This window comes from Aptenodytes patagonicus, chromosome W, assembly GCF_965638725.1.
Source record: "Aptenodytes patagonicus chromosome W, bAptPat1.pri.cur, whole genome shotgun sequence".
NCBI lineage: Eukaryota > Metazoa > Chordata > Aves > Sphenisciformes > Spheniscidae > Aptenodytes > Aptenodytes patagonicus.
The window spans coordinates 45,680,454-45,693,835 of NC_134981.1; the positions used below are offsets into that span (position 1 = coordinate 45,680,454).

At 45.5% G+C, this 13,382-nt stretch overlaps 1 protein-coding gene across 1 annotated transcript in view; it reads right to left on the reverse strand.

The window, feature by feature from the left end:
* Positions 1-13,382, reverse strand: part of LOC143171959 (polycomb group RING finger protein 3-like) — a 116,813-nt gene that overhangs the window by 22,611 nt on the left and 80,820 nt on the right. The window contains exons 3-5 of the mRNA XM_076361145.1: positions 11,028-11,145; positions 5,427-5,523; positions 3,280-3,335 (exon numbers count right to left, since the gene is read on the reverse strand). Coding sequence (XP_076217260.1) covers positions 3,280-3,335; positions 5,427-5,523; positions 11,028-11,136 — 262 coding nt within the window. The 5' untranslated portion in view covers positions 11,137-11,145. The remainder of the gene's footprint in view (positions 1-3,279; positions 3,336-5,426; positions 5,524-11,027; positions 11,146-13,382) is intronic.

Sequence of the window (13,382 nt, forward strand, 5' to 3'; positions counted from 1 at the left end):
GCGCACGCCTGCAGGGCTACAACCTTATTGGCATCACGGAGACGTGGTGGGATGGCTACCAAGACTGGAGTGTTGGGATGGAGGGATACAGGCTCTTTAGGAAGGACAGGCAGGGGAGATGAGGAGGGGGTGTCGCTCTCTATGTCAATGACCAGCTGGAGTGCATGGAGCTCCGCCTGGGGATGGATGAGGAGCCGACCGAGAGCTTGTGGGTCAGGATTAAAGGGAAGGCAGGGACAGGTGACATTACAGTGGGGGTCTGCTACAGGCCACCCGACCAGGAAGACCACGCGGATGAGGCCCTCTATAGACAGATAGGAGCAGCCTCACGCTCACAAGCCCTGGTCCTCATGGGGGACTTCAGCCACCCCGACATCTGTTGGAGGGACAACACGGCAGGGCATAAGCAATCCAGAAGGTTCCTGGAATGCATCGATGATAACTTCCTTCTCCAAGTGGTAGAGGAGCCAACGAGGAGAGGTGCTACGCTGGACCTTGTTCTCACCAACAAGGAGGGGCTGGTGGGGAATGTGAAGCTCAAGGGCAGCCTGGGCTGCAGCGACCACAAAATGGTGGAGTTCAAGATCCTTAGGGCACTGAGGAGGGCGCAGAGCAAGCTCACTACCCTGGACTTCAGGAGAGCGGACTTTGGCCTCTTCAGGGATCTGCTTGGTAGAGTGCCATGGGACAAAGCCCTGGAGGGAAGAGGGGCCCAAGAAACCTGGGTAATAGTCAAGGATCACCTCCTCCAAGCTCAGGAGCGATGCATCCCAACAAAGAGGAAGTCAGGCAAAAACGCCAGGAGGCCTGCAGGGATGAACAAGGAGCTCCTGGACAAACTCCAACACAAAAAGGAAGCCTACAGAGGGTGGAAGCAAGGACAGGTAGCCTGCAAGGAATACAGAGAAATTGTCCGAGCAGCCAGGGATCAGATTAGGAAAGCTAAAGCCCTGATAGAATTAAACCTGGCCAGGGACGTCAAGGGCAACAAGGAAAGATTCTATAGGTACGTCGGGGATAAAAGGAAGATGAGGGAAAAGGTGGGCCCTCTCCGGAACGAAATGGGAGACCTGGTTACCCGGGACACGGAGAAGGCAGAGGTACTCAATGACTTTTTTGTCTCGGTCTTCACCGGCAAGTGCTCGAGCCTCACCGCCCAAGCCGCAGAAGGCAAAGGCGGGGACTGGGAGAATGAAGAGCCGCCCACTGTGGGAGAACATCAGGTTCAAGACCATCTAAGGCACCTGAAGGTGCACAAGTCCATGGGACCCGATGAGATCCATCCGCGGGTCCTGAAGGACCTGGCGGATGAAGTTGCTAAGCCACTATCCATCGTATTTGAGAAGTCGTGGCAGTCCGGAGAAGTTCCCACTGACTGGAAAAGGGGAAACATAACCCCCATTTTTAAGAAGGGAAAAATGGAAGACCCAGGGGAGCTACAGGCCAGTCAGTCTCACCTCTGTGCCTGGGAAGATCGTGGAACAGATCCTCCTGGAAGCTATGCTAAGGCCCATGGAGGACAGGGAGGTGATTCGAGACAGCCAGCATGGCTTCACCAAGGGCAAGTCCTGCCTGACTAACCTAGTGGCATCCTATGATGGAGCGACTACATCAGTGGACACGGGAAGGGCTACAGATGTCGTCTGTCTGGACCTCTGTGAGGCCTTTGACACGGTCCCCCACAACATCCTTCTCTCTAAACTGGAGAGGTATGGATTTGATGGGTGGACTGTCCGGTGGGTGAGGAATTGGTTAGATGGTCGCATCCAGGGGGTAGTGGTCAACGGCTCAATGTCCAGATGGAGATTGGTGACGAGTGGCATCCCGCAGGGGTCTGTATTGGGACCGGTACTGTTTAATATCTTCATCAATGACATAGACAGTGGGATCGAGTGCACCCTCAGCAAGTTTGCAGGTGACACCAAGCTGAGTGGAGCAGTTGATTCCCTAGAGGGAAGGGATGCCATCCAGAGGGACCTGGACAAGCTGGAGAAGTGGGCCCGTGTGAACCTCATGAGGTTCAACAATGCCAAGTGCAAGGTCCTGCCCCTGGGTCGGGGCAACCCCCGGTATCAATACAGAATGGGGGATGAAGGGATTGAGAGCAGCCCTGCCGAGAACGACTTGGGGGTACTGGTGGATGAGAAGCTGGACATGAGCCAGCAATGTGCGCTCGCAGCCCAGAAGGCCAATCGTATCCTGGGCTGCATCAAAAGAAGCGCGGCCAGCAGGTCGAGGGAGGGGATTCTGCCCCTCTACTCTGCTCTGGTGAGACCCCACCTGGAGTCCTGTGTCCAGCTCTGGGGCCCTCAGCATAAGAAAGACACGGACCTGTTGGAGCGGGTCCATAAGAGGGCCACGAAAATGATCAGGGGGATGGAACACCTCTCCTATGAGGAAAGGCTGAGAGAGTTGGGGTTGTTCAGCCTGGAGAAGAGAAGGCTTCGGGGAGACCTTATTGCAGCCTATCAGTACTGAAAGGGGGCTTATAAAAAAGATGGCAGCAGACTTTTTAGCAGGGCCTGTTGCGACAGGACAAGGGGGAATGGCTTTAAACTAAAGGGGGGTAGATTTAGACTAGATATAAGGAAGAAATTTTTTACGCTGAGGGTGGTGAAACACTGGCACAGGTTGCCCAGAGAGGTGGTGGATGCCCCATCCCTGGAAACATTCCAGGTCAGGTTGGACGGGGCTCTGAGCAACCTGATCTAGTTGAAGATGTCCCTGCCCACGGCAGGGGGGTTGGACTAGATGACCTTTAAAGGTCCCTTCCAATCCAAACCATTCTATGATTCTATGATTATAAGAACACAAATGCAAAAGTACCTGCTAGCAAAGGATTTAAGTACATCTTAGGAGAAGAAAAATTCACTAAAACTAAAAGTTATGCTACATCAGTATTCTACCTCTGAGAACTCTGCAAAGCTGTCAAAAAAGACATGAATATGTACACAGTTTATTAAAGAAGAATGTATGCAAATTATAGAATGCCAACATGAAAACACTGTAGTGCTATTTAGGTTTACATAATGTTACTTTTCCCTGAAATAACACCAGTGTTTTCATTTCTGAAGTTTTTTCAGTAACACTGCTAGTACAAGTCTAAAATTAAAAAAAACACTGAAGTATAGAGGAAAAGTAGTGCTAGAACTGGAACAAGTGAAGATGGTATTTTTCATCCCCCCATGAAAATTTTCTTCACTTCCTCCTTTCATTAATGTAAAGGAACTATGTGTAAATCTAACATTCAGTAAAAATAGGTCATACCAGAAAACTTACCTTCTTGGAGGCCTGGCACAAGTTTGTAAACAATATCTTGCATTGTTCTATCATGACTAGCAGGAAAAAAAAGAAAAATTCAAGGTTTAAATTAGCCATCTTGATTCAAAACATTTCTCTTAAAGAGATTCAGTATTAAATTGACTCTACAAACCTCTGAAGACTTGTAAGAAATAAAAATATTTATCTTGGATAACTGAAATATCAAACATGAGATAACAGTAACAAGAAAGGAATGCAGATAAGGTTCAGGCTAAGACAAGAACTGACAAAAGTTAAACTGACAAAAGTTTAACAGAAATGCTAAGAAGGATGCTAGGAAGGATGGTCTTTATGATGCAAAGGATGGCATCCTGTGAGAGATGCCATATACCTGCATGTGTATCAGTAACATAACTCTCAAAATTCCTTGACAATTTTGACAAAAGCATTTTTTAATTTTCTGTTTCTAGACACTAGACACTTTTCTGTTTCTAGAAACTAGACTGTTTCTTATCCCTTTTAATTAATCTCCTGTGTTGCTAGGTTGTTTAATTATCCATACTGGACTTTTTTAAAAACATGAAGAAAAAAGCCTATAGGGGAAAAAAAGAAGAGAACAAAGAAGAGAACAAGGAAGAGAACAAAGGAAAGAAAATTTGCTTTTGCTCTTATAATCCAGCATTTTACCCAAGAGCAACATCATGTAGCTCAGAATCCCATCTAGATAAAAATGGTGGAACAAAAAAAGACAGACTGATCCAGCACATAAGGAAGGAAATGGTGGGGAAGCAGGACTGGTTAAGATTCTAAACACTGATGTTTTCAACCAAAGTTTAACTACAAGCTGCCATTTCCTGGATTACTCTAAAACAAGTCATTGCCTGAAAGGACCAGAACATTACCCTGACTTCCAAACTATAAATAAAAACCAATATACAAGCTAAAATGTCAGCCTCAGCTGCTACCGGGGCATTAACCCCACAAGAGTTTACAATACCAAACTCCAGCTTTGACTCTCAGGTTAAGATTTTTAAATGTCATTTACACATTGCAGGAACATCTCCAAAAACATTTCAATCTAAATGAATGATTTTAGCCACCAGCATGAGAGCAGAGGTGAGAATTTAACAGCATTCTTAATGATGAAACATGAGATGTGTTTGTTTTACCTATTCCCCAGATGGATGGGGATGAATTAGATCACAGATTCTTGTAACTAAGGCATAATACAAAGTTTCTCCCTATTAATTCTCTATTGAAGAAACCACAGACTTCAAAAAGCAGGTTGGACAAAGACTATCATCCACTTCTAACTACTCAATTTGAGGCTATGCTCCCAGGCCTCTCTTAGCATTGAAAACAGGCTTCTGAACCAATACACAAATGTATTCCTGTAGCTTTACAGAGGACAACCATGTTGTCTTAAGTGCCGTTTGTTTCTTCTTGCCTACTGGCATGGATTTGTCATTACTGTTTTGTCATATTTCAAAATACACTCTAGTACAGTCTCTACATCATTCTTGGAAGGTATAAGAAAAATCTATCTTATTTCTGACTCCTGAAGGGGACTCAGTTTTGAGCAATTCAGAAAGTTTTTATAGGACATGCACAATTCTCAGTGAAAGTCGAGAAAGAATCAAATTCATTTTCTATAGCCACTTCTTCAAAAGCTGCACTAGAACTGAGACATGCACATTTGAAGCAGTGCCACAAACGAAAAGAAACTTTGCATGGAGGTAGACAAGAGTCTACACAACATACAGCAGCTATTGTGAACACACTGTCTCAATACTTTTCTATCAATGAAAGTTGCTATGGTACAAATCTCTAGTGCAGATCCAGCCAAGTCAGGTGGTATAAACATTTGACTGATACCTTTGAAATTTTTAAAATGAGAGGAAACTGTTGAAGAAAAATAAAGGTAATGTACAAATAAACAGAAAATACACTGAAAAAGAAGGAAATTATGGTACAACACCCCATTCATTTTAAGTCACACAGTAAGGGAGCCCTGTATGGGAATGGAAAGAAGTAGGCAGAAATCTTTCAGAGGCTGTTCCATTCAAGATGTTGAAGCCACTACTCTAACTTTTCTGCTACCAACTTTCTCATCTGCACCTATGAACTAAACAGTTCTTTGAAAGACTTTCATACTGCACACTTACCCGATATACTGTAATGGATGGCTCTGGTGTATAACAATCCGACATGTTGGACAGGTGTTGTTTTCCTCCAAATACTTCACCAAGCAGCTTCTACAGACTAATAACAAAAACATTAATCATTAAAAGAAAATAAAACAAGACGTAGTTTGAAGAAACTCGTGAGGTTGCCGGGGGTATGAGTGGGTTTCTGACACCCTTGGGTTGTGTGTGTGGAGGGACGGCTGGCAGGCAACAGGTCTCGTGAGAGGGGCAGGCGAGAGTTGGGCGGTGCCGGCGGTCCCCGCGGCCAGTTCAAACCGCGGGAAGTCGCATATAACCGGCCCCTAGGGAGCGCCAGCGACCAAGAGTGTGGTGTGGGTTGGGAGTGGTGTTGGCAGTTTGCATGAAAAGGGCAGTGCACTCTGTCAGCTGTTGGGCTGCTCCCTGCTCTGCTCACCTGCAGGCTTAGGCTGCAGCCCTGACGGTCACCCCAATTAACTGGTGGCTGTGCAAGCCTACCCAGAAACTTGAGGTCTCCAGGAAATTAGAATTAGAAGGATGACATCTTTCAAAAGAATTACCATTCTATAAGTAAGTGGGCCATTTTTTTCTGAGAACTACAAGGAGACTGTGACCTGCCGAAAGAAAACTGCAACTGCAAGGCTAAGGCTGAAACCCAAACAGAAGCACTACAGCCTACCTATGCTAATGTCTCCTCCCCCCAAACAGACCTCCCAAGGACTGACATAGCTGTCTAGACCTGGGGCTGCATGGAGCTGCAGCACCTGGACATCCCCGTAACACCTGAAGGCAGTGATGGATGTCATAGATGCAAGTGTGCCCAGCTAGGAGAACTCCTCAAACAAGTAGCTATGTTACAAGAGGAGCTCATCAGGCAGCACAGTATCTGGGTATGTGAGCGGGAGATCGATACATGGTATTGTACGCTGTCCCAGGCAGAGCAACAGCCCAGCCTTAAGGCTGTGCAAGGGGAAGGTAAGACTGAATTCAACCTCGAGCTGACTGACACAAGAAACTCACGAGATGAAGGAGACTGGACCCTTGTCTCTGCTCAGGGCAGAAGGAAGAACCTTCCCCCAAAGTGCCCCTGCATAACAGAGACGATGCTCTGGGGTTGGAGAACGAAGAGCACATGAGTAACGGACAGGATCCAGGAAAAGCTGACCATGCAAAGCTGATCCAACCATCCACCCACATTAGAACCGGTGCCACCAGAAAAGCATGGAAAGTATTAGTAATTGGAGACTCCTTACTGAGAGGCACCAAAGCACCCATTTGCTGTCCAGACAATTTCTCTAGAGAAGTTTGCTGCCTACCAGGAGCTCGCATTCGTGACATCACTGAGAGGCTGCCGAGCCTGGTGAACCCTACAGATTATCATCCACTCCTACTATTCCACATAGGGTCCAATGATACTGCGACGAGGCAACTTAGAACCATCGAAGGAGACTATACGTCCCTCGGAGCAATGTTAAAAGGATCTGGAGCACAAGTGGTGTTCTCCTCTATCCTCCCAGTCAGAGGAAGGGGTCCAGGAAGGAGGAGACGAATTGAACAGGTGAATGCCTGGCTGCGTGGCTGGTGCCATACTCAAGGTTTTGGCTTCTATGATCATGGATCTGCCTTTGAGAAGCTGGGTCTGTTGGGAGCTGATGGGATTCACCTGACCAAATGGGGCAAGAGGGTCTTCATCAACAAGCTGGTGAGACTTATAAGGAGGGCTTTAAACTAGATTTAGTGGGGGAGGGGGATGGAGTTCTGAGCAACAGAGAAGAGCCAGGGGCTGCTGAGGTATTAGGAACCAACAGGGAAACACCTGTGAAATGCCTCAAAGGAATTAGGGCATGTTCCTCCAAAAGGTGACAGGGTTGATAGCCCAGCTGAAGTGCCTCTATACCAATGCACGCAGCATGGGTATCAAAGAGCAGGAGCTGGAAGCCACGGTGCAGCTAGAAAGCTATGATCTAATCGCTATTGCTGAAATGCGGTGGGACGAATCGCACGACTGGAGTGCTGCAATCGATGGCTATAAACTGTTCAGAAGGGACAGGCAAGGAAGGAGGGGTAGGGGGGTTGACCTCTATGTAAAAGAATGGACTGACTGCACAGAGCTGTCTTTGAAAAACAGCGATGAACAGGTTGAGAGCTTATGGGTAAAAATTAGGGGCCAAGCCAACAAACGAAACCACGTGGCGGGTGTTTACTACAGACCACCCAACCAAGGGGAGCCTGTGGACGAAGCGTTCTTACTTCAACTACAGGAAGCATCACAATCGCAGGCCCTGATCCTGCTGGGGGACTTCAATCACCCTGACATCTGCCAGAAAAGCAGCACAGCAAGCTGTAAGCAGTCCAGGAGACTCTTGGTGTGCGTTGAGGATAATTTCTTAATCCAGGTGACAGACAGCCTGACCAGAGGAGAAGGGTTACTGGACCTCTTGCTCACCAACACAGATGAACTAATTGGAGAGGTCAAGATTGGTGGCAGCCTGGGCTGCAGTGATCATGCCCTGGTGGGATTCACAATCTTCAAGTGAAGAGTAGAATCAGGACCCTTAATTTTAGGAGAGCAAACTTTCAGTTTCCAGGAACTAGCGGATGTGACCTCCTGGGAAACTGCCCTCAGGGACAAAGGAGCAGAAGGGAGCTGGCAGCTCTTTAAGCACATTTTTCTTAGAGCACAAGAACTATCGATTCCCATGTGTAAGAAATCAGGCAAGGAAGGCAGGACACCAGCATGGCTGAATAAGGACCTCCTGGTCAAACTAAAGTGCAAGAAGGAAATGCACAGGCAGTGGAACCAGGGACATGTATCCTGGGAAGAATATAGGGATGCTGCCCGGATGCGTAGGGATGGGACAAAGACAGGTAAGGCAAAGCTGGAGTTGAATTTGGCAAGGGATGCGAAGAATAATAAAAAGGGTTTCTACAGGTACGTTGGCTAGAAAAGGAAGGTTAAAGAAAATGTACCCACCCTGATAAATAAGACATGGGAACTAGCAACAACCGACATGGAGAAGGCTGAGGTACTCAACAATTTTTTTGCCTCAGTTTTCAATGGTAATCTCTCTTCCCACAGCTCTCAAACCCCTAAACCTCAAGGCAGGGACTGGGGGAAAGAAGTCCTCCCTTCGTAGGAGAAGATCAGGTTCGAGACCACCTGAGGAACCTGAACATACACAAGTCCATGGGACCTGATGAGATGCACCCCAGGGTCCTGAGGGAATTGGCTGATGTAGTTGCCAAGCCACTCTCCATCATATTTGAAAACTCATGGCAGTCAGGTGAAGTCCCCGGTGACTGGAAAAAGGGAAACATCACATCCATTTTTAAAAAGGGTAAAAAGGAGGACCCTGGGAACTACCGACCAGTCAGCCTCACCTCCATGCCCAATAAGATCATGGAACAGATCCTCCTGGAAGACATGTTGAAACATATGGAAGGCAGGGAGGTGATTAGAGACAGCCAACATGGCTTCACCAAGGGAAAATCATGCCTGACTAATCTAGTGGCCTTCTACGATGGAGGGACTGCATCAGTGGACAAGGGAAGAGCTACGGACATCATCTACCTTGACTTCTGTAAGGCCTTTGATACAGTCCCCCACAACATTCTTGCCTCAAAATTGGAGAGATATGGGTTTGATGGATGGACTGTCAGATGGATAAGGAACTGGCTGGATGACTGCGTCCAAAGAGTTACAGTCAATGGCTCAATGTCCAAGTGGAAGCCAGTAACGAGTGGTGTCCCTTGAGGATCCGTACTGGGACCAATACTATTTAATATCTTCATCAATGACATAGACAGTGGGATTGAGTGCATCCTCAGCAAGTTTGCAGACAACACCAAGCTGAGTAGAGCAGTTGATTCCCTAGAGGGACGGGTATACAGTATACAGTACAATTAGACTTCAATCAGAAAATTAAATGAGGAAAGGTCTTTAGTATACAGGTAAAAACTGTTAAAATGGATAATACAGAGCAGCATGCTTTTGGAACTGTTTCCAAGCCTATACACAAGCATATATTTGATTCAAAGAAAAACAGTTCCCTCATTTTAACCAGTACTACTGTTTTTTCACTAATAATAATACATTACACTATTAAGTGTTTTCCTGACCTGAAGTTCTAAACGAACTCCAGCTCAAACTTCAGAAATTAAAAAAGCTCAAGTTACCTGAATTATATATATTTTTTTATTATTAAAAAAGGTTAAACATATTTTCCTTAAACAGTGATTCCTTTAATCTTAGGCAGCCTTACAACAGCCCTTATGGCATACGGCAAGAGAACTGTAGCTGTAGTGCCATCTACCTCTCAGACATGATGGTATGTTTGAATAAACACCAATTAAAGCCAAAAAAGTCATTACATTTGCTTTGCTTATATATTGTATTTACATATTTAGGATGAAATTACTGTTGCTGGTAGAGGTTATTATTGAACTAATCCTAGTATTGCCCACTAAGCCCAGGTCTTGCATTACAGTCTGCTCTAGTGGTATATACTAGCAGATCCAGTTGCAAGGGTGAGGTCATAACCTGTTTGAACCAAGTAAACAAAAGAACCAAACCCATCTTCTAAAACCACTAACTTCTCACTTGTCATCAGTAGATCCCACAGTTTTGAATAAGGAGATACCAACCCCTCCTAAACTAAACTCGGCACAGGTCAGCTCAGTTTGTCACAGACAAACTAAAAAGGTACAAATGAAGAAACAAAGTGGGAAAACTGACTTTCCCTATAGCTGTTCTTTAAAAAGCTGCTCCCCACCCTTCCACCCATAATATGAGGCTATGTCTCCCCTCAGAATTAATACCATAAGTCTAAGGATGAAACCAAAGGCAACAAAACTTTCTGAAAACATAGATTTATAATAAGGGACATTCCACAAGACACCCCATAGGTTTGCTCTAAAAATGCATTCCTGAGAAATGGCATGGCCTATGTGAACTGAGCATGCCTGCTTGCAGCGCATATTTCAGGGTTGCAAATAAATAAATAAATAAACAAACAAATAGATACATTTTAGAACAACGAAAAAGTGACCCTCTAGCAAGACCAATTTTAATAGTTAATGGCAGCATTACAGAATTTGGGACAAAACAAAGCAAAAGCCTAGATTAGGGTTTTAAATGCTTTATTCCAAACAGAACACCAAGGACCATGACGTTTGGAGCACACGGAGAAGGGACTCAAGAATGAGCTAAAAAAAGGAATGGGAAGAAAAACAAGAAAAGCAAATACATTAAAGCTGATGAACAGCATCTAGAAATCAAATATAGTGGAAAAAATTATCTCTGGCAAATCTGAAACATCATATCATCTCTGTAAAGCATGCCACATTTCTTCTAATATTCAGCAGAAAAACTACATTCCTAAACATGTTACCATTTACTATATATGGTTTCAAGTTTGTTCTCCTTATTTGTCTCACAAAACAATAAATTTTTGCTGAAAAATTTTAAGTGCATAGCAAAGCTTGCATTATTCTGGCTGATGCACAGTAAAACTTTAAACTTCAATTAAAACTGTTAAAACATCTAGCACATCAAGTAAAAAAACAATTTTAGCTTACTCACAGCATTATATTCCTACTTACAAGTATGTAAGCATTCTGTTACAGTGGTGGCGTCAATCAGGTATCCGTTGCATAAATGACAGGTTATATGGGCATTAATGTCCCAAAGCTTAACCTTTCTAGTCATCATCTTTGGTATCTGTAAAAAAAAAAAAGAAATCACCCACACATGACATAGCAACTAACATGTACTGATGAGATAAAAGTAGTTTTGGAATAAATGAGTAACTCTAATTCACCTTAAAGATATGCTTATTGTCCTGGTTTCGGCAGGGATAGAGTTAATTTTCTTCCTAGTAGCTGGTACAATGCTGTGTTTTGGATTTAGGAGGAGAATAATGTTGATAACACACGGATGTTGTAGTTGTTGCTAGGTAATGCTTACACTAGCCAAGGACTTTTCAGCTTCCCATGCTCTACCGACTGAGAGGGCTGCAGGTGCACAAGAAGCTGGGAGGGGGCACAGCCAGGACAGCTGACCCAAACTGGCCAAAGGGACATTCCATACCATGGGACGTCATGCTCAGTACATAAACTGGGGAAAGCTGGCCGGGGGGGCCGCTGCTTGGGGACTGGCTGGGCATCGGTCGGCGGGTGGTGAGCAATTGCATTGTGCATCACTTGCTTTGTGTATTGTTGTTATTATTATTATTATTACTACATTATTATTAATATTATCATTTTATTTCAATGATTAAACTGTTTTTATCTCAACCCACGAGTTTTTCTCACGTCTACTCTTCCAATTCTCTCCCCCATCCCACCGGGGTCGGGGGAGAGCGAGCGAGCAGCTGTGTGGTGCTCAGTTGCCGACTGAAATTAAACCACGACAGTCCTTTCTGGCGCCCAACGTGGGGCATGAAGGGTTTGAGATAATAACAGGTTAACCAGAGCGCATTAAGGAATTTATATCTGTTAACAGCTGTGAGTCACAATGTTGGTTCCTCTGTTCTCGATATTGATTTGTCTAATCTGCATCATGCTCCTTTTTTTGCTGTACATGTTAGAGATTGGTGTTGGTTTTTACAGTTTGCTGTGGTCTGCAGTGATTAGTGATGTCTCGCTTGTGAGGTTTGTTTTTAGAACATTGACCTTGACGTTAGTGTGGTATGTAAACTTCGCAATGAAGCCGTTACTGTACAACGGATACCATTTCGTGGAGACAACTAGCAATTACAGTTCTTCCTCTGAGAGTTTTTTTACAGAGGAAATACAGAATGGCAGCATCGCTACCTTCTTCTATGATGTTTCCTCCTTCATTACAGTAACTTTTCAGTATTTTGAACAGCCTTGGGTAGTTAAGATACTTCTATTAATACTTCTTGGGAATATTGTTTCGGTTTTGTCTAAGGTTAATAAGCAATTTAAGAATATCATCCAGAGATCTGCCCCAAGGCTGGATAGTTATGAGTGGCAGGGTGTGTGGGACAAGATGGGCAAGTACCTAGGCCAATGGGCACCCCCAGTGTTTTGGAACTTCACCCCTGAGCAAGTGCAGAATCCTGAAAAGTTAGTAGAATATTTGGACAAAGTATGCTGTCACCCTGGCAACTCCAGAGAGACACAGATCACTGCACCGTGCTGGGGCCTGGCCCATGCCTACCGAGCCCTGTTCAACACCATTCAGTGCCCTCAAAGGGAAGAGAAGGTCTCTGGATCTAACGGTAAAACGACAGGCCCTGCAGCCACTCCGACCCTGGCGACAGGCCCTGCGGCCACTCCAACCCTGGCGACAGGCCCTGTGGCCACTCAGACCCCGGCGACACGCCCTGTGGTTGAACCAAAGAACCAGCCTGTGCCGGTATCAGTCGCCCCTGTACACAAGAAGAAATCTTGGAAGCGGAAGTCGGCTCGTTTAGTAAGGGAGGAAGAAGCTTCTTCTAAAAGGGGGCTGGAGGAAGAAGTGGATGAGGCAGACTACCCTGGAGAAGGGCCATCACGAGAACAGGAGGAGGAGGGCCTTCCGCTGCTCGGGGAGGAAGAAGAGGAAGAATTCATGAAAGAGGCAGTAACCACCTGATCTCTATCCCTGAACGAGCTGCGAGATATACGAAAAGATTTCAGCCGTCGTCCAGGCGAGCATATTGTCACCTGGCTGCTCCGATGCTGGGAGAATGGGGCCAGTAGCCTAGAATTAGAGGGTAGGGAAGCCAAGCAGCTGGGATCCCTTTCCAGGGAAGGGGGCATTGACAAAGCAATTGGAAAAGGGACACGAGTCCTCAGCCTTTGGAGGCGACTCTTGTCAAGCGTGAAGGAAAGGTATCCCTTCAAGGAAGATGTCATATGTCGTCCAGGCAAGTGGACCACCATGGAGAAGGGTATCCAGTTCCTGAGAGAATTAGCTGTGGTGGAGGTGATTTCTGGTGACCTGAGCAA